The sequence below is a fragment of the Triplophysa rosa genome, linkage group LG10, assembly GCF_024868665.1.
Source record: "Triplophysa rosa linkage group LG10, Trosa_1v2, whole genome shotgun sequence".
Taxonomy (NCBI): Eukaryota; Metazoa; Chordata; class Actinopteri; order Cypriniformes; family Nemacheilidae; genus Triplophysa; species Triplophysa rosa.
Genome location: NC_079899.1, coordinates 6924370 through 6950407, shown reverse-complemented (window position 1 = coordinate 6950407; position 26038 = coordinate 6924370). Strand labels below are relative to the sequence as shown.

The 26038-nt window shown below is 38.0% G+C and overlaps 2 protein-coding genes across 2 annotated transcripts; one reads left to right on the top strand and one right to left on the bottom strand.

The window, feature by feature from the left end:
* Positions 1–2247: 2247 nt before the first annotated feature.
* Positions 2248–9463, top strand: ttr (transthyretin (prealbumin, amyloidosis type I)). Its single transcript, XM_057343845.1, has 4 exons — positions 2248–2340; positions 3710–3849; positions 5142–5277; positions 6023–9463. Exons 1-4 carry the CDS (start codon positions 2275–2277, stop codon positions 6128–6130), a joined length of 450 nt encoding a protein of 149 aa, XP_057199828.1. The 5' UTR covers positions 2248–2274; the 3' UTR covers positions 6131–9463.
* Positions 9458–25650, bottom strand: b4galt6 (UDP-Gal:betaGlcNAc beta 1,4- galactosyltransferase, polypeptide 6). The gene is made up of 9 exons (XM_057343844.1): positions 24758–25650; positions 20669–20785; positions 20437–20550; positions 16276–16397; positions 15310–15426; positions 14860–15047; positions 13552–13674; positions 13245–13346; positions 9458–9776 (listed from the first exon to the last, which is right to left on the bottom strand). Exons 1-9 carry the CDS (start codon positions 24870–24872, stop codon positions 9629–9631), a joined length of 1146 nt encoding a protein of 381 aa, XP_057199827.1. The 5' UTR covers positions 24873–25650; the 3' UTR covers positions 9458–9628.
* Positions 25651–26038: the final 388 nt, after the last annotated feature.

Below are 26038 nucleotides of genomic sequence, written 5' to 3'. Positions count from 1 at the left end.
GTAATGTTGCTTGAAAGTAAGCAGTCTGCCAATTTGTAAATCCGAAGGTGAATGAATAACAAAGTTATTGGCTTGGAAAAAAGGGAGTCGACTCTGAATCACGCAAACGAGTCGTCCCTAGTCCGATTTGCAAACTGCCGTGGATTTACGTCATTACATATAGTCCCTGCCTACGTTTTGCTAGACTGCCTGCGAAAACACTGTAGCCTGTGAGCCTCATTCGCGGTAGACCAATCACAGCAGACTAGACCATCTGACCAATCACATCAGACTAGTCTTGCGGAAAGGAGGGGATTAGACGGATGAATCGCGAAACGAATCATTTGAGAGTCAGTCAAGAAGTAAGGTAAGAATGACTGCCTATTATTATGAAATAATAGTGTTTTTACACCTTCTATGTACATAAACATGTTGTTGGACACTCCATAAACCAAAGTAGGACCTTAAAAATCCATAGTTATTTAATCTTTAAAAGGATCCCTTGGTATAGAGCGATGTATGGCTTAATATATGAACAATGGCATTGACTTTATAATTGTGAAATAAAAAAACTGTGTAACTGTCACAGTATTCATAAACTTTGAAAAAATATTTTTACTTGGAGGCCGCCATTTTTTTGCGTCAGAATCCGTGATGTCAAATGTTTGCGACCTAAACCTGTTCTCTTTCGCAACAGCGAAGCACACACGTTTTCCATATATAACAGTAAAATATGACACGTAAAACATAAGATCAGATATACAAACACACAGGGACAGTAAGTGGCGGTATGTCCTCTTGACACAAGCCAGCCTGCCAGCCATAAAAGAAGAACGCGTTCAGTATTAGACGTCTGTTCAAGGTGAGCGTGCGTTAAATCATAGCTTTAAACTACCGCCTTTGAGACATTTAAGACTATTTAAGACATCAGCATCCACCATAATCGTATACTTTATACATTATGAGAATATACTGATAAACACAATAATAATGCTTGCGGTTTGGTTATTTATTCTGTATTAGAGCACACGTGAATATTAGCCCCCGTCAGCTAATGACCGAGGGAGACAATAACGTTAGGCTACTGATGCTGATAAATCAACATCAAAAAGTCAAAATCTGGATAAAATGCATTGTATAATGGCTAAAACATCGTGTATATGATAAATTCGAAATGATTTTGGTTATTAATATGCATGTTTGTGTTGTTTCTGACAAAAAATAGTAAAATGTAGGAAAATACACCAAATAGCATCTTTATTTTCTTTCTTTCTTCTTTTAGCATTATATAAAAGGAGGAGCGACAACAGTAAAGGACGAGAGAGAACCAGGCCTGGACTTTACGTTATGTTTTATTATGTGTGACCGACAGTCGACCGTGAGGGAGCTGCCGGCATTTTACTTTCGTTTTGTTGTTTGTTTATTTTATTAAAGTTTTGTTTGTGAACATTGTTACACACACACACACATATATATATATATAATATATTATCCTACAGAACCTTATATTTACTGAAGAACTGATTAGTGTGTCGGTGTTTAGTTTGGCTGCCTAGCTGTGCGTGCAACCAGTTTACATCATCGAAAAAGAATATGGCGGCCTCCTTAGGTTAAAATGAGTATTACATTTAGGGTTTTTTTAAGAACTGAAAATATTTAATGTGTTTCTAACGACAAATGCTAGTAGTGTAAGGCTATTACAACGCATTAAGCCATACATCTCTCTATACACCGGGTGCCCTTTAAAAATATCCGCTTCTGTGTTCTGGACTGAAAGAAAGTCATACAGGTTTGAAATGACAAGAGGGTGAGTAAATGATGACAGAATTGTTATTTTTGGGTGAACTATCCCTATAACGTTTCAGTGCCTTTATCAAAAAAAACTAGCAATATGTGAAAATATGCGAAACAACAGGTGTGTTACTGCCTCTCACGGGGGAACTGTACACTTTGAACTGTCAATAATAGCAAACCCTAAAAATTGTTGCCCAGAAATATATCACCAATGAGTCTGAACTAGCTTCCCCAGAAAGTAAATAAGCAAACTATGTATTAGATCCCACATCAGAGTGGTGTAACTTTACATGTAAGCATTCATGATATGTATAAATTCCACGGATTAGGTGTGTTGTAATGAAAAATGGATTCTTTCCACTGGATCAACCCAATTTTATAATTTCTCCCTTTATTTACCGTGTCAACAGGGTGCTGCTGATTTCCCGAGTCACCTCAGTACAGGGTGGACAGCTGTATAAAGGGCATTTTGGGTGTTATCTCCTGCAGTCTTGGTCTAACATGGCTAAAGTGGTGATTTGTGTGTTTCTGGCATCTCTGTTAGCCTTCTGTAGATCGGCTCCAGTGGTAAGTTCAGTTATATATTCATTGCTGTCTATCTGCTTGTTTGAAATGCATTGATAATATAAAAGTGAAAAGGTAAATAAAAACTATCTGCCCCCTGTAGATTTCCAGTTAGGGATTGTACAATTCTTGCAATATTCATTTCTACAAAAATGTCTGTTAACCGATAGCAATGTATGTAAAGAATTAGATTCTATACCTTGTGCTGTACAGTATTGATGTGAGGGATAAGGTTGTATTTATCTTTTATAGTTTCCCAAATTACCTTGTCAGATCAGCCCATGGTGGATGAATTAAAGCGTTCACCCAAAGTTCCCCCCAAAATAAAAAATTCTGTCATCATTTTCTCACGAGTTGTTCTAAATCTGTACCAATTTCTTTGTTCTGATGAACAAAGAGAAATATATTTGCAAGAATGCTTATAACCAAACAGTTCTTGGGACCCATCGACTACCATAGTAGGAAAAACAAACAGTTCTGGGGCACTTTTGACTACCCTTGTAACTTGTCCTATGGTAGTCACTGGGGTCCAAAAACTGTTTGGTTACAAGCATTCTTCCAATTATCTTTCTCTGTGTCCGAGAGAGTGAGTAATTCATGACAGAATTTTCCTTTTTGGGTAAACTATCCCTTTAAGAAAATCGTTTTTAACTATTTTTCTCGGCATTTTTATAACAGGTGAAGGTTTACACCATGACACTGTGCATAAAAATCGTGATTTTGTTTCGCTTGTGTTTGACTGGTCGCTTAATGTAATGAACATGTCATCAATATATTTTCAATGAAAAGTTGAAGTCATTATTTCTTCACTAAACAGTTTGTCTGAATCTTTGATAAGAATCATGTTACACATTCCCAAGTTACCAGACAACTTGTAACTCTTTTATTTACCCACCAAAGTCATTTTTATGCACTTAAAAATATAATGTTGTGTCTCTTCTACCTTACCGACATCACTGAATGTAGTGACCAGACACATAACACTTATCACTTGGGTAGCTTTGTAAAGAGCTGAGAAAACGAGAAAACAAGCCAATAAGCAACACTTTTTGTTTATGAATCATTTAGCATTTTACAACAGCAAAATGTGTATGAAAACAGATAAATTATCCCCTTAGATGACCTCATCCAGGGTGAGATGAGGTACTATCTGTTATTGAGCAAACTAACACATAGGTTGTAAGGTTATCTACACTGTACCATACTACAAAGTGCTGCAGTAAACTTTATCTATACCTGGAAAACAAACTTATACACAGTCCAGTCGGTTACAGACCCCAAACACTTCCCAGCAGAGCTGATACTACTTTCACCCATTAATGGCAAGCTCATTGAAATCACTGATAGTGAACTGCTTTGACCTGTGTCCCAGGGTTTTCATGGTGGTTCAGATGCTCACTGTCCTCTGACGGTGAAGATCCTGGATGCCCTGAAAGGCACTCCCGCTGGAAATGTAGTTCTGGATGTGTATCGCCGGGGTCAAGGTGGGACATGGGAAAAAATTGCCAGCGGGTAAGATCACATTAGCCTTCATGCTCCTTTATACAGTATGTAGACAATTCTTTTCAGCGATCAAATTGAATCATGTCTTTTGGAGGTTCCGTCCATGAGGTTTTTCATTTTTTTAGGCTGAACCAAAACTCTTAAACTTAAAAAAATGACTCCCCAAAAATGAGTGGAAAACCTTCTATTTCTGAGTCCATGTGTGCATTTCTTAGCATTATTTTTTTTGCCCAAGTTACCTTTAGAAAGGCGCTTAACATGCAGTAAACAATATCTAGCACTTACATTTTTAAAGAGTAACTATTACAATGTCCTTAATCACATTTCATGCAGTGTGTTATGTTGCTGTGTGTGAATGTAAGCAGTCTGCCAAGTTGTAAAGCCAAAAGTGAATGAATAAAAAAGTTATTGGCTTGGGAAAAAAGGAGTCGACTCTGAATTACGCGAACGAGTTATCTGTCGTTCTAATTTCAGTTCCTTGTCCGATTTGTGTCACTCGGTGCAATTCCTGCCTACGTTCCATTTGCGAGGCTGTATGCGGTGACCAATCACAGCAGACTAGACCATCTGACCAATCAGATCAAAGTATAGGCTGACAGAAAAGAGGGGATTAAACAGATGAACGTCAAACGAATCAGTTCCATCAGTCAGTCAAGAAGTAAGGTAATAATAACTGCCTATTATTACGAAAATGAAAGTGTTTATACACCTTGTATGCACGTAAACTTGTTGGACACTTCATAAACCAAAGTAGGACCTTAAAAACACAAAATATTTACTCTTTAAAGAGACATGAAAGTCGCCTAAAAAACACATAATAGATTTATGGTAAATATTTAATTTACAGTATTTACCACAATTTATCTGCACAATCTTTACATTTGTAATTATTATTAAAAAATATCTATATGACCCCCAAATCAATTTTTACCTCTTATAGGGGGTTCCTTATGCCTTATCGGGGGTCCCAGATCCCCCCATTCGCGCCCAGATTATTTTTCATAATATCTCTTTACTTCAGTAACTACTGCCTGATTGTAGAAGAATAGTCATCCCTAAAGACTACCAAAATAGGTAAAGAATGTGTATCTTTAGAATGAATTCCAAGAAAATTGGTTATTGTTTTAACAATATGTCTCCTTGATTTTATTTGGGCCAGATGGTTTTATTTTTTAGTTCTTGTTTAATAAAAAAAATCAATGTGACCTCAGAAAGGTCAAAATGATCATATTCACACCTTCACATAGCCATCACTTTCCAATCCCTGTGATTATCATTCATTAGCTTTACCTCTCACACAGGAAAGTGGATGCGTCGGGTGAGGTGCACGATTTGATAACAGAGCAGGAATTCACTCCTGGTGTGTATCGGGTGGAGTTTGATACTAAAACTTACTGGAAGGCTGAAGGTCTCACACCTTTCCATGAAATTGCTGATGTAAGTGACAATGATTGTAATTACACTCCTATATTGAGCAATAAATTGTTGGGACTTTTGTTATTTCTAGGTACCAGGAAATCTTTTTTCTTTCCGATAAAACGAGGTACTTTATTTTATTCAATCTGATAAAAGAACAGATCATTCATTAGTATTATTATTATTATCATAAATATACAATTGCTTGCAGCACAATTTTATAGTACCTGTTTGGAAGATCTTATTGTAGGGTTCGTTTCCTAACGTCCCCAAAACAATATGAAATCATTACTAAATGTTTCACTAATACTGTAAGTCTAATGTTTTTACAACATTAAGCAATGACATATAATGTTGATAAAATGCTATTTTAACGCTACTCCAAGAACATTTTAAATAACGTTTCCTGTTAGCTGGGCAAATACTCTTTTGGCAAAACTATGTAAATTTAAACCAGAATGACTGTTTTGGATGTGAACCAAGATCTATATTAACTGTGGGGAAGTAAATATTTAAGAACCTACATCCTATAATCTTGTTTTGTATAGATGTAAAGTAAACATACCAGTTTTAGATAAGAAGCACCCACCTTGTCTGTCTATGTGAATAGACAAGTTTTACAATGAGGCACTGAGCTATTTTGACATTGTGTTTACATATTTGTTTTTACATATTTGTAAATGTGGACCCATTCTCTTGGACCCATTGAATGTAAAATATACTTTTGTCTACCAGATGTGCTTCTCAGTGGCTTTTGTGTTTGCAGGTGGTATTCGAGGCTCATTCGGAGGGTCATCGTCATTACACTCTAGCTCTTCTCCTGAGCCCCTTCTCATACACTACAACAGCCGTGGTGTTCAAAGCACATGAGTGAAAACACACAACAGCTTCACAAACTGAACAGACAAACAACACAACACTCACTCCAACCACACTGATGAAAGACATCCGACTCTGAATAAGTTGTCAACTATAAAGTCTTTTAATTATCATTACAGAGCGTAATGCAGTGAACAGACCGGTACAACAAGAATAAAATAAAAATAAAATCTGGAACCAGGAATTGTACATGTTAGACAAAGCAGCTGGGATTTTCAGACATTCTGCTTCTCACATCGGTGTTAAAGCGATACTTAGCCCAGAAATGTAAATGCTGTCATCATTTACTCACCTTCGAGTTGTTCCAAATCTGTATAAATGTCTTTGTTCTGATGAACGCAGAGAAAGATATCTGGAAAAATTCCGATTTTGCCCCCCATAGTAGGAAAAATTACTTCATCTTTTTTTTGTTCTGTTGAACACAAAACACGACATTTTGAAGAATGTAGGACAGCAAACAGTTCTGGGGCACTTTTGACTACCATTGTATTTTTTCCTACTACGGTAGTCAATGGGGGGGCAAAATCTGTCTGGTTATAAGCATTCTTCCAAATATCTTTCTCTGCGTTCTACAGAACAAAGAAATGTATACAGATTTGGAACAACTCGAAGGTGAGTAAATGATGACAGAATTTTCGTTTTTGGGTGAAGTTTCCCTTTAACGTGGACCCTCCACAACAGAGAAACACAAATAAAAAGGTCCTCATGTTTTCAAATGAATGACTAGCATATTTTTTCAGATGTTTAGACTTGGACGTTGTTCCAGATTCAAATAAAAAAAGAAAACATAAAATGTGCACCCAATTTTATTTTCCTAAATACCGTCCACAAGCACCCCACTGCACATCTCAAGGTGGAAGTGAAACTTAAAAAAAAAAAAAACTCAAGGCACAAATATGAATACTGCAAAAATTTAACACTCTACATTACAGATTTGTAATGGTGAATAAATCATCTTTTAAAATTCTCTATCTATTGTTTCTGGATATATTTAAAAGACACAGCGGAGGATGAAGAGGGGCAATTATGAGGACAGGGTGGGTTTGGGGTGAAGCTGGAGATGAGACGAATCTAAACCAGCATACAGATGACAGCACTAAACAGCTTCCTCGAAACATACGACTAACCACCGAATCAAACGAACAATCATGCGGAGCAGTCTCACCGATGCGCTTATGATGCGGAAATTCTTCCGATCGGGGGAATGTGATCTGAAGAATCAAAGTGACATTCAATCTTCATATATTGCAACCCACCTCAGTTTCATGATCATTTAAGAACAACGTGTGTAAGCGTCACCTCAAAAACTTTCTTTCCACGCCTGAAAGATTGCGGCATAAGCTACTTTATTACTGCCCGGTGCATGTAAGAAGAAAAATAAAACCGTGCACTGTGCTGGTGGAATGATATTGTTTATTTCAGCCACTGGAAACTAGTGCTCGTGTACACAAGTCTATTTCCTCTCGTTGAGGTAAGTCTACACCCTTTCCGCATTAAACACACGTAAGTGTATACATCTCAGCCATTGCTTCCACGTGGGGCGTAAACCGAAAGTACAGTACGTCAACATCCCAACTTTGCCGCCAAACTCTCTCTCGTCCGTACTTTATGTTATAGAATAACAGTTGACATTTTACATAGAGCTATTCTCACACAGACTGCAAATATGACGTATACTCCCAACAACATACATGACAACCTCAGTTTGCACACTTTGAATGTGGTTAAATAGACTTGGTTTGATGTCTTACGGAGCTACATTTTACTGTACAAAGGGAAAGAAAAGCAGACTTTGGCACTAGTAACCTCCATCTAAGTCTAACCTCTCGTTCCCCATCTGTTCTTTCCTGAATCATCTTTCCGGTTGGTCAAACGGATTTTTGTAGCCAAGATGGAATAAACGACTCGAGAAATAATGTTTAGAGTATTTCAACTTCAAGACTTTTTTGTGTCATAAACCATGATGCTGACGTAATCTCGCTGCAGTTGTGTAATTCCGAGTCGACACACACACGCACAAACACACACACACACACACACACACACACACACGATACGAGAGGGTAAAAAACAGCAGTATTAGGACATATTTGATAACTTAAAATACACAAAATATGAAAGCAACGGTACGCGTTAACAACTGCAAACCTTAAAATTATCTACAAAGGCAAACGTACTAACGAAAAGACCGTTGTCCAACAGCTTGTGATGCTCAAAACTTTAACAGCATAAAGTCGTCATGGCCCAAGTGTACTTCAGATGCCATTCAAGAGCGACGACAACATCGCTCTCTCATTTTGGCCCTACTCGCGGTCCCTACCAGAGTGCAACCAGTAGTTCAGGAGCTAAACACACGCAAACACACAGGTTGAGACACACGCCAAACCCCGTCGAAAGCGTTTTGGCTTTAGCAGCTGCGAAACACGACCGGACGCCGGGCCTTTCTGCGACCTCATAAACACCGCTCCGACTTTTCGGTTCTACCTCTGCTTCCTGTGCAACCATGGAGTAGTTGAGACGGGAGAATGATCATGTCATCAACAAAAGCAACAAACAAACATTCAATGTGACAAAAAATAAAAATGAAGACAAATCATTATGTAACAAAAAATAAATTAAGGCATGCAGCAGGTAATATCATCTGTATGTCGTTTTCCATTACTTCTGCATTCTACAGTCATCGCTCAGATATAGTTTTAGTCCATCAGTCAAATGTGCCCCACACATTTCGATATAAAATTATAATAAAATTAACAAAACAACAAATAGCTGCCAAAAAAGAAGTGTTTCCACTGGAATCACAGGCGTTTTCTTTTAAGTGACAAAGCTTAAGCATCACTTCAAAGGCCAGATATTTACACAGGGACTCTGGGCATGCACTTCACAGCCTTCTGTATAGCAACGGCATTTAGGGGGGAAAACACCACCTAAGTGAACTGATATGCGAACAAAACGTAACTAAAGTTATTGAAGGACAGATTTAAAATGCATCCATTTAAACTGCACAGACTCCCTCTAAATTATGTTTTCTCTTAAAAAAAAAGACATAAAAACGTTTCACATAACATGACAACATTTCTATTGGCGTCAAGAGTGCTGCTGTAATGTAAGACCAAGCTGTCTAATGTTAGCACAAAGGACTGGATTCGACAGAGTTTGAGAGCCTATAAAATTCAATTAAGGCTTTGCAGTAAACATCGGATTTGTTGATGCTGGCACTCCCCTCAGTTTTTTTAAATGTGATCTGATTCCCTAAAGCCAGCATGGACACAGGAACATGCAATTTATCAAACGCAGTCACGCCACGCCACACACACCCTCCCACCCACCCACAGATATGATCCAGTATTCACACAGGCACGCATCACCCAATTAACTGTGCATTAGACAGGCATTTGCCCTTTCCCTATCCTGTGATTAAGGGCATTTGGCATAGATACATCACGTTTAACTCCACCCATTCGCGAGGTCACAATGGGGTGGGCGGAGCCTGTCAGTAGTCTGATATGGGGGCGAGTTCGGGATTCAGATTCACGGTGATGTTCTTATAAATGCTACTCAGAGAGATCTTCGGTGAGTATTGCAGATTGTTCAAGCCGTCCAGATGTTGTCTCTCTTTGGAGTACCTCAGCAACTTGTACCTGAGGGGAGAGCAAGGTGAACTTGGGTTAGAACGGTTCAAGCAAGACCTCGAGATAACTTGCAATATGCAAAGATCAATACACTTATTGATGTAAATATGCTTTTGTCACACGTAGGTCAATCCACTCTAGGTTACGCACCAACATGTGAATACAACGTTGGGTCAGGTTAAGTTGAAATAGGTCAGAGGTAAAGATCGAACAGATGTAGTGAAAATATGTTTTTCACCTCGCGAATCTTAAAGGAACAGTTCACCCAAAAATCTGTTTTGTCATTTACTCTCAAATTATTCCAAACTGATCTTTTTAGATAAAGAAAAACATTTATATTTAGACTTACAGTAGCTGTCTGTGATCAAATTCTCAAGTCCTTTATTGGACTGGTAAAACAGATCAACCAAATCCTTCTGATTGATAAATCAGTCAGATCAAGCTGTGTACACTACGTTTATATATATTTTTTTGTCATTTTGGAACTTAAAATTATTAGTTTCATAGGTATTATTGGTGATGAGATGGCACAAGTCACATCCCCAACACATAGTAATGAGATCACAGTTGGTCAAAGCAGGTTAGCATAAATGAGCCCTCAAAAAAGCAAAGTTTTTTTTTTCTTTCTCATTGTATATTTTTCAATGTTTTTTTTTTTTTAAGTTTGCTTTCATTTTTATTGACACAAAAGTAATCCCATGCAATAAACTGTGAAAAAGTTTGAAAACTATTTAGACGCTTTAGAAATCGATCCTTGATATCTCGATCGCAGTTAGCGCGCGCATGACGAGCAGAAGTGGAAGCGGAGGACTTGTTAGATGATTTGCCGAAACAACACAACGTTATCGATCTTTATGTCACAATCTCCAATTTGTACATGTCATATTTGTAATGGACTTAAAAGCTGCCCCCCCCCAAATTAATGTTGCATGTTAATAGCCAAATTACCCCATAACATTTATTTATGCTAGTTTTGATCAGATATATAATAAAAATAACTTGTATTGTAGTTAGGGACAAGTTATGAGAAACAGTAATTACATTTTTCCTGACAGCCATATACGCTCTGAAATCTGAACAAAAGAAACAAGAAGGATTATAGCTCAACTCTAGAGGTTTCATGCCCGAGTCCTTCGTTATTTTTCCCATATAGGCTGCATTTACAGAAAACATAAATGATTAGTTCACCTACCGAGTCCACGGGTCCGAGTCGTTCGTTCTTTTGTCACGTGACAACCCCATAGGCCAGTCTATGCAGACTGTGCCGGAAACAGAAATGACTAGTTCATCTCCCGAGTCTTCGGGTTTGAGTCGTTCGTTCTTTTGTCACGTGATATGACAGATGCGTGTTTAATGCATTACATACAAAAATAACTTATTTCCTGACTTCCCTTACAAATATTCATGCAGTTTTTAACTCTTGCTTTTGATGCATTTCTGTAAAGATATGTATTTATAATTCATTAACAATTTTGGGTCGCTCAGGTATGCAATAAGGTTTACAGGTTGTTGTTTTTTTACTAAAAAGTCTCATGCAGTTAGCAAAGTATATAATAATAGGCTACTGAAATCATTTAAATGTGCAATTATTTAATAAGAGATCACTTGTGTAATATATGCATTAGACCATAAACACTGACTTTACTAGTGTTGCTTATATTTATATTTTGCCAGCACAGTTCTTATGCAAAATAGTTAGTTAAGATCAATTAAAAACACATGCAGAAATCCACAAGAAACATTTATTAATATACTGACAGAAAAAAGAACAGAACAGTACGTTTTAGAGAAGATGTTTATTTGCACATATCTTTTGATCATTTTATAATATTTCTTCCTATAATACAACATATAACACATACATCATGCATTTGACTGATGATCCAGGAAGCGGTCACGTAATGTTAAAGACTCGGACTTGAAGACTCCTGTACACGCTGCAGGTTTGCCTGCGGAGCTACCATTTGATGAACGAAAGGGCTCGAACCCGATGACTCGAGACGAACTAATCATTTCTCTTTCCGGTATAAAATAACGAAAGGACTCGGACCCGATGACTCGAGAGACGAACTTATCATTACTGTTTCTGGTACAATGTTGCACATGCGCGGTCAACACAAAATGAACGAATCACTCACTGAGACACTCGTTACTCCCGAGTCATGTTAAAGATTTGTTCAAAAAGACCGAATCGTTCATGAACGACACATCACTCGAACTGATATCAAGATGCTTTTAAATCTTTTTTTCCGCAGTCAAACGCCGCAAGCCGGAGATCTGGCACGGTGCCGGAAAACTTTAAGCCCTGCTTTCATAATATTTCAAGTCGCAGACTGAAAACATCAAAGTAGAGGAATTTTAGTCACGCAGTAGGCCATGCACGAGGCATTAGTGACACTGCCAAGATTTTCTACAAACGTTTGTTGTGCCACTGAAGGGACAAGCAATCGCATTGAGTGAATTACCTCCAGCCATATTAAATTACTGCATAAATACGGCGCAGTTATATTTAGCGTTAAAATCTAATCGCCAAAAGGGTCCCCAGTTTGCCATGGATGGCCACAGCCATAACCTGAAACGTAAAACTTGTTGGAGAACTAAATGTATAATTTTTAGTGTAACTAAATGTTTAATTAAAAACACTGCTGAGCAGATAAAAATAATATTTAGTTATCATTTATTAGAGCTTGCAATCAATTACAAGAATTTGTAATTAAAATTATTTTTCCAGTTAAAAAAATGAAAATTCTGTCATCATTTAATCACCCTCTTGTCATTTCAAACCTGTATGGCTTTTTTCCTCTGCACAACACAAAAGAAGATATTTTGAAGAATGTTGGTAACTAAACAGCGGTGGAACCCATTCATTTATATTGTAAAGACACAAAACCAATGCAAGTCAATGGATACTGCCGTTGTTCGGTTACCAACATTCTTCAAAATATCTTCTTTTGTGTTCTGCAGAAGTCAGTCATACAGGTCTGTAATGACAAGAGGATGAGTAAATGATGACAGAATTTTCATTTTTGGGTGAACTATCCCTTTAACACACTTTTATCCCTTTAATGACTTGTTACATTTCAGAAAGAAAAACAATCTTCAAAAAAATGCCCTTACCCTCATAACAATGCTTGCTACATACATCTCTCACAAAAAAATGCAGACACCCTTTTTTTTTTCAACGCCTTGACAGCTTCTATTTTCATAAAAATTGTGTCAACTATATGAGGTCTATCAAATCTATTTTTGATAAAAAAATTATATTTGCTTTCAAAAACATTGAAGAAATGCATTTCCAAATGTGTCAGGCCTATGTTTCATCTGAACATTGTTTTAGGTGAGAGGTATTTATTTTTATAAATGACTATTCTTTAAAAAATATATACTTTGCGAAATATATCATTACCAACCAAACGTTTTGGAATATTGTGATATATACAATTTTATATAACAATGTATACTTGTGTGTTCACTAACCTTCCAAGGAACTGGACTTCTCCTCTGTGGTGATGAGCTATAGATTTGTACTTGCCAAGATCTCCCTCCGGCCTGGTCACATTGAAACCTGCGTAATGAACCCTGGGGACAACAAACACAAACGTTTCTGTTAGACATCTATGCTTACGACAACATTATAAATACTGTGATCACACACAGGATAAGTTATAAACTTTTAGCCGTATGTCCGCAAGTCATCACACTGAAAAGTCTAGTAGTTCTGCAAACAAACTAGACAGCTATGCATTGCTTTTAAGTTTATGTAGATACAATTAGTTAAACTAACCTGTTCCAGAGGTCATCGTCCTCTCCCCCCCATCCCCAGAATGCATTGGGAAAGCCATTGATCTTACGGAATTGTTCGACAGTAAGTCCACTTACTCCACCGAAGAACTCATTGTAAGGAAGGCTAAAAGCAAACACACATACTTAGTATACAAGTCCAATACTAGTCAACTGTAAATCAATTAAAACAAACAAAATGAGAAGGGTAAAAAAACAGAACCATTACCATCATGAATGAAAGAAATAGGCAACAAGAACAAGCCTTTAAAAGTATGACATCACTTCAGACGGGAATGAGGAAGCACAGTACAATTTTACTTCCTTGTAATTTCCCGTCAAATCAACCAAACATTTTCATTTCACCCAGAGTATGTGGAGAAGATACATCACCCTTTCAAAGGGACCAACTTTTTAAGATGCGTCTAAAATTTAGCACTGTATTTTTTAAAAAAAGTGAAAGCGACCTATTTGTCAGGTATGGTGACCCATACCCGGAGTATGTGACCTCTTGAGGCAAAGTTTATCCCCAAATATTTGCATATGTCCCAGGCAGGTGTACACATGCTCAGTTGACCCTCTCACACATACATGCATCTGGTTTTTCCAGTAACTTCTCAGAAATGACTCAAGTCATTGTTGTTAGTTGACATGACTCACTAACGTGACTAGGGGTGTAACCATACACTGAGCTCACGGTTCCATAAAATACATGACTAGGATTACGACAGTATCAGAAAATTCAAGGTTTAATTTCAAGATTTGACTGACTCTTTTGTATGTAAATTAATAATAATTGAATAGGTCTGTCACTATTAAACAAATAAGTATTAATTAAATAATAATTTAATTAATTAAAAGTATTAATTAATTACTTAATGCAATTCAAGCACAAAATTAACACAAACCAATAAAGCATTATGTTTGTTGACGCAGGTTTAAAACATAATTTCATTGTAAAGTCTCGAGTCTACTGAACAAGATCTTACACATTCCACACATAAACAGCTACGACCACACTGGATGTATCATTTCAGATCTAAAAGGTTCTACTGGTGATCAATGAAATCACAACAGTCACATCTAAACATCACAGTACACCTTGTACTCAATAACTCTATAACTGCTCAAAACACAAGCCTTCAGCTGTTTAACATATACACTTAGCTGCAGTTGTGATTTATAACATCATGAGCCGAGCTATCAGAAGAATGTGATTATGACAAAAAACAAAAGAAGAAAAAAATAGAGTGAAAAGTAATGCAGAAATATTAAAGGAACAGACTTGAAGAAATGCTTTTTGAATGCTTACATGTACATATATTTATCAAGCTTTGCGGCGAAATGTCGAGGCATCTGACCACAGCCATAATAGTTACGGTCGTTTTCTGGGATGTGATCGACATCGTGAAACACAACACAGTCCCAGTCCAGGTCTTTCATAGCCTCTTTGAAGCCCACGTTAAACAGCATGGCACGGTTAAACGGCTGGGTACCCGTCTGAAAACAAAGTATACTTCAATATTTAATCGTCCAACTTTCTTTGCTGATGTAAAGGCCAAGGAGGAGGGGGAAAATAACCAATCAAATCAACTTCCTCATTTCACAATCCAAACATCATGCTGTTTAAAAACTATTTTAATATGTATGTTGACAATGTTTTTGACTATGTTTGCCTTGTTAATGAGAAAAACAAGCAAGCAATGCTCATGTACACCAGCAGATGTCAGTACAGCGTCACTACACATCTCTACGTGCGCACCTGTTCAATGACATAGAAGGCGAACTGCAAGCGTTGGCGTTGAAGCATGGGAGCGAGGTGCTGAAAGAGAATGGGAAGATGCTCGTGGCGATTCCTGAAGGGGATTAATATGGCCACCTAAAAAGGGAAAGGGAAAAAGCTTACAAAACGTTACATTGATCTTGAATGAACATACAGAAGAACACCCTGTGCCATCTTTGGTGTAACATTTCAGAATGTCATGCATTCATTTTGACTGGTTAATAAAACGTATTAGAAAATAAAATACTTAAAATAGTAGAAACATATAATAATAATAATAATAAAATACTAGGGCTGTCAAATGATTAATCGCATCCAGAATAAAAGTTTGTGCTCACATAATATATACATGTTCTGTGCATATTAATTTTGTATTTATAAACACATACATATTTAGGAAATATTTATGTATATTTACCAATAATTTAATTTATATATAACCGTTTATTAATTTTTATATATATTTTTTTAAACGTATGCATGTTTGTGTATGTTTTTATAAATACATAATTAATATGCACAGTACACAGACATACAGTATGTTATGTAAACAAAAACTTTTATTCTGGATGCAATTAATCCTTTCACGGCCGTATAATACACATATAATAATGCAAATAAAATCAATATATCATATAAAATAATAAAACATAAGTTAAAATTAAATAATAATCAAATAAAACAATTTCAAACAGAGAGGACATTGCTTTTTTGACACTACTGTAATGTAAAAAAAACAGACGAACAATACGGTCTAAAAAGTATTTCCTAACTGAATTGCAGGAAATGTCTGCCCTCCAAAAACAAAAACAAAACGAATGCATTTCCAGTCACAACACTACAAAAAGCGCATGTGGTTTGCGCACCGCAAACCAAGTATGAGAAAATAAGTCTTGTTTTCCCATCAGTGACGACGTAAAAATATAAAGCCCCACGGTGACATACCTTCCAGCGTGGTTTGCAGTCTTTGGGCTTCCAGTGGCCTCCAAACTGAATGTCTAGATGTCGAAGCCTCTGTTCGATCTCCTCCATAGGAACCTCCATCATGTTGACTTCCATCTGACCCTCTGTGAGAAAAAGCGATAGCATGAACAAAACAAATCAACAAGCAAAACTGAGAAAATAAACAAAGTTTAAATTTATTTTAGCTTAAAACACATCTGTAACTGAACAGCCACCACTTGAGAAATGCATAGCATGAGAAGCTTGAGAAGATTAGTCAAAATAAAGTCTTTTAACACCTTAACACTGAGAAAAGAGATTTTTTAATCTTGAGTCACTACATTAGCTCAGTTCTGAAATGAATAATGCTCCTAAAACAAACCATTTGCATTTGACATTTTTTTGTATTTTATTGTTACTAGATTATAAACATTTTCAAATTCAAGTATTGAATTTTACCATTATTTAAATTTAAGTACTTTTATCTAGATAGAAATAGCTCATTGTCATTCTAAGATAATAAAACCATAACACTTCATTATGTAAGGTCTTTATTCACCTCTGAATAGTGCTGGGCGATATACCGGTTCATATAGAATACCGGTGTGTATTTTTGTTATGATATGAATTTTTAATATACCGCATTACCGGTGTATGTCAATTAAACAACGTGCGGAACGCGGCGCAGCGCGACACTGTTTCAGTGGGGTCCCTTTTCACGGTTGCACTGTGACCGGCCATTCACACAGAATGAGTCTTTCTATGCCGCGGCACTACTTTATCATAATTTTTCTGTATAAACATGCGCTAAACGGAGGCGTTTGGATGTTTGCGTGCGTCTCGCGCATGAGCGGTGACGTTACATATTTCTTTCCCGTCGCAATGGGAGCACGCACCTCACGGCTGAACAGCAGCACAAGTGTAACAATTGCAAGTTCGCATTACGTTATATTAAATATACTCACGAACAAACATTTTCAAAAAACGCTCGTGTTCCCCTCATATCTGCTCAATATAAGCATATACTATGATGTGTTTTTAGTTTGAACTGTTTCTCTATATGCTTTGATGAGAAATAAGGGTCAGTAAGGAGGATTGACAGCGCGATCGCTTTCCTCTCACATATCTAATTTAAGCCTTTGTTTTATGATTAAAACATATGATTTCAGTAAATCATGAACCCATTGTGACTGTAAAACACAACAGACATCACATGCATGTTTTAATGGTAAATTGTTACTATTTTGTTTTCAACTATTCAGCTATTAATTTTTGGGTGGATGCTCCTAACTCTTGAAGTTGGGAGCACCAGTGCTTCCTAGGAAAAAAGTTAATTTCGAGCCCAGTTCTCTATTTATTTGCTTAAATATTATGTATGCAAGTTACCTTCGCATGCTATTCAGTTGTTAAAGAAGTCTAAACTTATAATAGGGGATACTGTCACTGTCACCATGACGGTATGAAAGGGCATTTTAAGTCAATCAACAGCACTATTTCCTCTCTCAATCAGTAGAAATTTTTTGGTCATACCGCCCAGCACTACCTCTGAAGACAGTTATGTATATTCAATTGCATTTCTGTCAATAGATCCTACCAATAAAAAACGACACGCAGCACCTAACCAGCCGCGACAGCGCTGCGCGACGAGCAATGGCCGTTTCTATTTATGCGACGTCGCGGCTGACAGCTCCGCCCACACAACGGTCTAATTCGATGTAAGTTCTGCACCTCATGAATATTAATCGCCAAACATGAATGAGGACAAGCTATATACGTTTGATTACATACGTTTAGATTCTAAAATAATAGCGTAGCGTTCAGGGAGGCATCACTGAAGCCATGAGAACAGGACGCATCTCTCTTTGTGCACTCTTCAGCTGCAGCGTGCGAGGCTGCGTGGACAGGGAAAAACTGTTCTGATTGGCTGTGTTTCGTGATTGTCGCGTCCCCAACTCAGAAGTTAGTTTCCTTGAACAAGTCATAAAACCATAGACTTTAAAAGATCGCAAAAACAAGCTTGATGATTAACTAAGGTTTATGATACCTAACATACCTGATTATGTCTGATTACATCCCTGAGACAGTTCACCCAAAAATGAAAATTCTGTTATCATTTACTCACTCTCAAGTTTTCCATATCTATATAAATGTCTTTGTTCTGATGAACACAGAGAAAGATATTTAAAAGAATTGGCCACCACTGACTACCATAGTAGGAAAATTTGCTTCATAGATTTCTTTGTTCTGTTGAAAACAAAATAATATATTTTGAAGATTGTAGGAAAGCAAACAGTTCTGGGGGACAAAAAACCGATATGGTGATTTATCGCGATATTTTGCCCCACGAGACGTTATCGATACTCTGGCACCAGGTATCGATTTTGTCCACATACTAAATCCATACCTACACTGCGCTTACCGGGGCAGCTATACCCCCAGATTTCTTTTGTGGCGCTCCCAGATTCCGAATGGTCAGATGAACGGAAACTGTAATTCACAGCGAAGAAGAAATACGAGCGTAATGGCAGACCAACAACAATTGGCCAGCGTCTTTTAAATCAAAAGTTTGGGCGCAGTGAATATAAATAATTAGGCGTGGTTAACTCGGCGCTCTGCAAGCTGGGAGTTATGATGAAAAAACATGTGAATTAATGCACCCATAACAAAGTAACAAATCAAATAGTCTTTTGACCTTCTTTCAGTCTGTAGTTTCGCGATCCGCTCCAGTCTGGCACTTTCTCTCTCACCCGCAGTGCTCATGCAGGGGTGCAAGTATCTGCGCGTGCATATTAAAAAGTTAATTCTCACGTATTTCAGAAGTCAGATTGTTTTGTAAAATTGTTAATAGTTTTAATAAAGTTCAACTTTAGGCGAGCCGGGGCGAAACTTGCGTTGAAATGTGCGATGATGCCCATAACGCTTTGACGTGACGCGCCACAAACCCCCGTTTTGGGAGACGCATGTGGAGTCACCAGAGACTCATAGTGCAAAGACAATATACAAACCTAAAGACAGAGAGTCGCAACATTAAAAATGTGCATCTAATAGAGAGTAAAGAAAGATGAAGACCTACAGTACAGACCCCATGAACAGCAGTTATAACACCAGTCATGTACTGTACTCTCATTGTTTGTGAATATATTCATACTTCATTGTTTTACTTGTTGTCTATCTTCCCACTGTATACATATGATATAGCCAGAAGATAAATAAGAAATAAATCTCATTATCAGAACTTAATTTGATATCTTTAGTACATTTCATAACTTGCTTACATTACATTTATTAATTTAGCTTATAACATTATAACTATGGTGAGCATGCAAATGAACTGTAACAAATAAATAAATTAAGTCAATCTAAGACAATTAGGTATAAGATATAGAATTTTAATGGGAGAATATTAATGTGAAATATATTGTTACCGTGAAATAAAATTACTCATTCCGTGAAATAGATGTTTGGTCATTCCGCCCACCCCCATGTTAAATACATCATATGACTTTTTGATGCCTTTTCCCAAAAAATTTACAGATGCCGTGATGTATCGTTATAGAATTGCCAAGCAATATATCAATTATCGTAGTACACAGAAATACATCATCTTGCAGCACTCTATGATTCTCTGAGAAACAGGGCTCTGTACAGGCTGTCGTAACCAACCGGGCACAAAAAAAGTGTTTTTATTTTACACTTTTTTGACAATTTGAGCTCAAGGAAGAATATAAGTATAGTTGATGTCAGGTTTTATTTTGACCTTAAACAGTTTTAAATATATCATTTTCCTCATTCAAATAGACAGGACTTGGTCTCATATGACTGCGCTAGCTGCCCGGAGGCGTTGCAAACATGGCCGCCAACTAGAATGACTTCCCTTAAAAAGACATTGACTGAAATCAACTGTCAGGTCTCCTACATGCTTTTTGTATACTGTATGGAGCAGAGACTTGCTGCCTATGTACAGACTTTCAAATGATCCCCACGAAGTTCCGTTTAAGATAAAATGCTGATTATCTTGGCAATATACCGCAAGGCAGTTTTTGGAACACAGCCATTAAGTCTTGAGGCTCAAAGGACACAATCTGGGAGGGTTATCGCACATCTATAGCTGTGCTTTCAAACATGAGAGGGCCGAGAAAAATCAGGCTTGTGCAACATACTTACTCATAGAAGGTAACCGTTCGGGGCAGGGCAGGTTTTGAGCATAGGTGAAGTTCTCAGGGAGGTATGTGGTTGGTTGAGCGATATATTCACTAGAGTTATTTCCATCTGGATAATCTGTTAGGACACATACAGGCAGTCATATATTATAAATGGGGAACAGATGTATGACAGTGTGATGGAGTTCAGACTTCAAACCGCATTCTGGTTTGACACTTATTAAATGTATGCTTACCTGTACCATTGAGAGTACTGTTCTTATTGGTGTATAGCCTGATCATGTGACCGATGGTTCGAACATTGTCTCGTAACATGATACCCTGAGCCTGTACCATGAAGAAATATGTGTTGACTGAGAGAGAGACGAAAGAGAGAGAGAGAGAGTGAGAGAGAGAGAGAGAGAGAGAGAGAGAGAGAGAGAGAGAGAGAGAGAGAGAGAGAGAGATTTAATGAATTTCCTGAATTACATTTAGGAAGCAAAGTTCAAAAATAAAAAAAAGGAAACACCGACATAAAAAGCTGCTGAGAATTACAGAAAACAATAAAAGAAAAACAGGGACATAAAAACAAAAAATGCTGACATGTAAAACAGAAATTTGAATAGTAAAACTAAAGACCTAATTTGGTTTATTTAAATGAATGGGGTTAAAGGCAAAATGCTGAATCTATTCTTCAAACCTTTTACAAGCAGCATTGTGAGTAAAGAATTTCCAGATCCACAGACTCCAGAACATCAAAATGATGTTTATTTGAAAATAAGATGGTTGACACACCTCGGAACATCAGTCTTGTGTACGCGTGCAGTGAGAAAATATCTCTATGCAAATCTAAGAGTTTTTGTCCTAACAAGCCACAAACACGTCAAGCGTTTTGTCAAGCTTGTCACACGTCAAGCATTTTGCCAGTCACTGGGTTTCTATTCCTGGTTTTCCATCCCGACCTTATCTTCGCACTCTGAACCTACGAGACGATTTTAAGCATGAATGATCGACTCCCCCGGTCCCGGTTTTAAAACAAAACATCAATTACGGCACGAGTCTGGATATGATAAAAAAACGCGGATACATAGTTTCTTTACTGTAGCATGCCTGCCGTAGTTCTGAAAGGAAGTGGTTTCGTCTAGCTTTACTTTCACGCACAAGACAAGGAACACGAGTAGGCAAATGAAACCAAACCACAGACATCACAGAACAAACCACAGGAGGAAAGGGAAACACAGACATTGTATTCCTAATAACTATAATACAACTCTGCCTGCTTTGTTACTGCACGTCAATAACTAACTAGCTTGTGGATATTCATCATTAAGAAAAATTAGTTTGCCAAGCATTTAAATACGATTATGAACATTTCCCCAAGTATGTAAACACCTCAACACCACACCCATGTGTGCACATCGTTGAATTTCAAAACTATGAAAATTCTTAAGACACAGGTCCTCCACCCTTTGTCGCTGCAAAGCATCAACTCTTCTGGGATAGAGCATCACTGAGGGTGACACCGTCCTGCTTGCTTTTCAATATCCATCTGGACATCGCATAGGGCAGCCAGGTTTACAAAGGCTCACAGGGCTCTACGTGCGATCTAATATGTTGCGACTAAAAAAAATCTGAAGTCGCACCGGTGTGACCAGCCGTTCGATGGAAAAAAAGCTTTCTTCGCGAAAGTCTCCCTGTGGTTCAACAACAGACACATTAGACCCATATCGTGGTCTACACCAATCAGAGATAGTGAAGGGCGGACCCCCCCTCTGATTGTCTGTGGTCCAGATATTCCTGTATGTGTGTGTACGTGTGAAAATGCTGTGCTGCAGTCAGACAGAGAGAGGTGAGTAGCCTAGGCCCGTCAGATAAACAGAGTGGATATAGCTGCGGATGATGAGAGAAGATGAAAAGAACGATTGACAACTTTTTCGTTAAGAATGTTAAGTTAAGGCCTGATCTGTCCGAAAATCATAACCAATGCTCTGACACGCTAGACTGCGACTAAATGGTCACATTTTGCGACTATTTTTCCTGCCAGTGCGACAAGTTTTTCTTAATGGTCGCACAGGTGCGACTGCCAAACTGATCAATATATAATTTTTGCATATTATAAATTGAATGCGCAGAAATGTTATATTGCGCAAGCGGCGCATTGTCACTCATTTTCATCTCCCCTCCTTCAACCATTCACTCATCTATCAGTGCCCCGCCCCCAAAGACTCCCTGCTTTCTTGAAGAATGGTGCTTCAAATAAAGAACTTTATGTTGACCAGATTGTTAGTTAATCATTTACAAGTCAATATTGCCTATATGGACATCGATTTAAAAAAAGTGAACTTGTAAAACTGCGGTGTTAAATGCGATGCGGTCGAAAATTTGGGTGCACCTAACTTTTGTGCTGGTGCACCGAAGAAAAAAAGTTAGGCGCAAAAGTGCAAAACATTAGTCTAGAGCCCTGGCTCAGTAAACAATTTCTTTATGGACCTCACTCTGTGCACAGAAAAGAGCCTAATTTTTCTGTCAATGTTTGTTTAGGGAGATTATATGGCAGCTTGGTTGATTTTATGCACCTGTTAGTATTAGATCTACAGAATATTGCCTGCACATACGTACATCCACGTTTATATAAATTTGTTCTTTAAATGTTGCTGATCTGGTAAAGAATACAAAATGCTGAATCTGCAAAAAAACATAACCACAGCAATTACATTCCCATCGCTGATACGAATCTAGAAGACACATGCAGACAGCAAGCATTACATTAGGGAAAATTTTTATCTCCAGGCTTTGAGTCGAAACGTATCGCCTCGAGTCTTTATACATTAGATACAGTACAGTGAACACCAGTCACAAACAGTGAGGAAAAACAGGATCCTTCTTAGGAACCTATTAGACAAACAGTCGGAACTATTAAACAGGATTTGCTTTTTGTGTCTGTCTGTGTAGTGGCATGCGTTGGAGGTTTGCCTGGATTTCCAGGGAAAGCTTTAAGCGCAGACACCAAACCAGCGACAGGAAGCTGATCTGTTTAATGTCACTCCGATTTTCACCAGAACCCTGCTCCACATACACTCATTGTGATCTCTCAACTCCCAAGAAGCCAGACCTGCCTTTCTTCTAATAGCTTTGAGGACACAACAGTCAGGAATGCCTTACATTTAATGGAAAGAGTGGTTATGATCCACATTTGTTGCCATTATCAGTCTCTGTGGGTCTGTACTGATAATATGTTGAGGTCTATTTGTGAGATGTTATCCAGTGGATGGAACCGACGTAACGCCATTAATTCCTATTGGAAGTCCAAAACACACTAGATAAAGAGATTTTCTGAGGGTTTTAACAGCTGATGGTTCATTGTGGTATTTGTAATGGATACCATTAGAATTTGTATTGATTTCCAGTGGGATTCAATGGGGTTCTTATGGTTCCCATTACCCAGACAACATCTCACCAGTAAAAACCCAACATTAACTACCACACCGAGAGACCCCCAGAGACCATTACAGTTCCCATGAAAACCAATACAATGTCCATTAAAACCATTAAATCCATTAGAATGTCTTTTTTGCGTGGCAACCATGTTTATGCCTGTGCTTACTGCTTACTATGGCGTTACTGGAAACGATGGAAAATAATTTCCCCGCAGCAAAAAAAAAGCTAATCCACTTTGTGGAGTTTATACATCCTCCAGTAGCTCAAACAAGAGTCAACTGAGCTATACATAAACAGCCCATAATTCAAAAGCCTCCATGGATAAAAAGTATAGCGGTGATAATACCAAATGGTAAATGGGTCACCAATTAACTGATATTAAAAGTATTAATGTGCTCATTAACCATGTTTTTAGTAAATGAATGACCAGATGCACTCACACAAAATAATGCTGTCGTCTGTAGTACACTAAAGAAAGTAATCACGACAGTTTTTCCATTTCCCATAATACAGACTACTATACTGCACGATAGTAAATACGCTAGACATTATACAATAAAAACAGTACATTACAATTAACTTAAGTTTACTACAATAGTATAGTTTAATGTGGGTATTAGCATTAAACGGTCATTATTTTAAAGAGACCATAGTAACCATGGTAGTAAAACCACTTTATGGTGCGGGGCTTTTCTGGGCATCACCCTGAGAGAAGAATGCGCCTACGGTCCCCAAAAATGCTGCCCGTGAAGGTGAGCAGAAAGGGGTTTGAGAAACAGCCCGCGTCACTAGCGCTCCGCTCGTTTGGATGGTGGGAGGCAGCGATGAATGAAACGCGATTACCAGTAACTAAATCCTTTGATCACATTACTGCTAATCATCCACATGACTCACGCCGTTGTACTTACCTATTCCAGGAGCCGCATAGATGAAGTAGAGACAAGTCGTGGACATGGAGAAGAAAAAGATGAAGGCCATTAAGGAGCGGTTGGACAACCGCATCAGTCGCCTCGGCTTCCACATTTTATCGGTGCTACCAACTGTCCGTCAATCCCATAAAAATACGCAGATCGAAGAGAAGAGACGCTGTTTGACGCGGTGAAACGGTCATCCGTTGAAACGCGGCGGTAAATCAGAGAGCTGCTAAAGTCCGCATCGTTCATTCAGCCGTACGCAGCGGATGCTAGGCCGCACTGCTCGTTCGCTCTCCTGACAAAGTCAAGAAATTTCCAGATAAATAATAAATAAATAATAAAACGCGAACGGGCCTGCATCAAACGGAGTCCGGGCTCGGCGTGTAGTCAACGCGCTGCATTTCTGTCCGGTTGTAGATGCTGCTTTAGCGCTCCGGTGTGTTTCAATCGCGGAAACGCCTCGTCGCGTTGGTGATGATGATGATTGGAAATGATGAAGGGAGTGAAAGTGATGATGATGAGGGACCTGCCCTTCCTCCCTCTTTCCCCCTCTCTCTCTCGCTGAAAGCCCCTCGTTCCAACAAACAGCTCTCCGGCTCAATGAATCCCGAAACGGCAGTTAACCTGTGGTAGAACTACCGAAAACCGGGAAAAGAGGGATAGAGTCGAATGAACGTGACGGTCTCGACTGGGACTCCTCCTGCGATTGTGGTTTTGCTGTCGGTGCAGGTGCAGACACCGTTTCCGGTAGGCGTGACCCACAAAATGGCTGTTGGCAAGAGGCGTGAGAGGCGTCATGTCTCGCGCTTGAGAATGGGTTTTCAAAATAAAAGTACATACGGATTGTTTATGCGAGACTATTACAGAAAGTGAGAGATAAAGATGAAAAAGAAATAGAAAGATAACGAAATAAAGATAAAAATACATTAAATTAAAGCACAGGCAATACTTTATACTGAATAACAAAACATATTGAAGGATGTTCACCTTTTTTTTCAAGTTACGGTCTACAAACGAGGATAGTGTGATGCTGTGAGGTGAACAATTGTACTTTGGAACTCTGAAAATGTTCTTCATGAAAATGGTGATAAGTTGGTAAAACTTCTTTACCTCCTGGTTTTGTGGCAACAATTGTTGTTGCACTAAATAGCCAAATAATTAAAAAAAATATTTAAACCAAAAAAATCAACCGCCCAGATAAACATGTTATAATAAAAATAATTTAGAGAAATATGTTTAAAATTTTGAATTAATATCAGGGGAGTTTGGAATTAA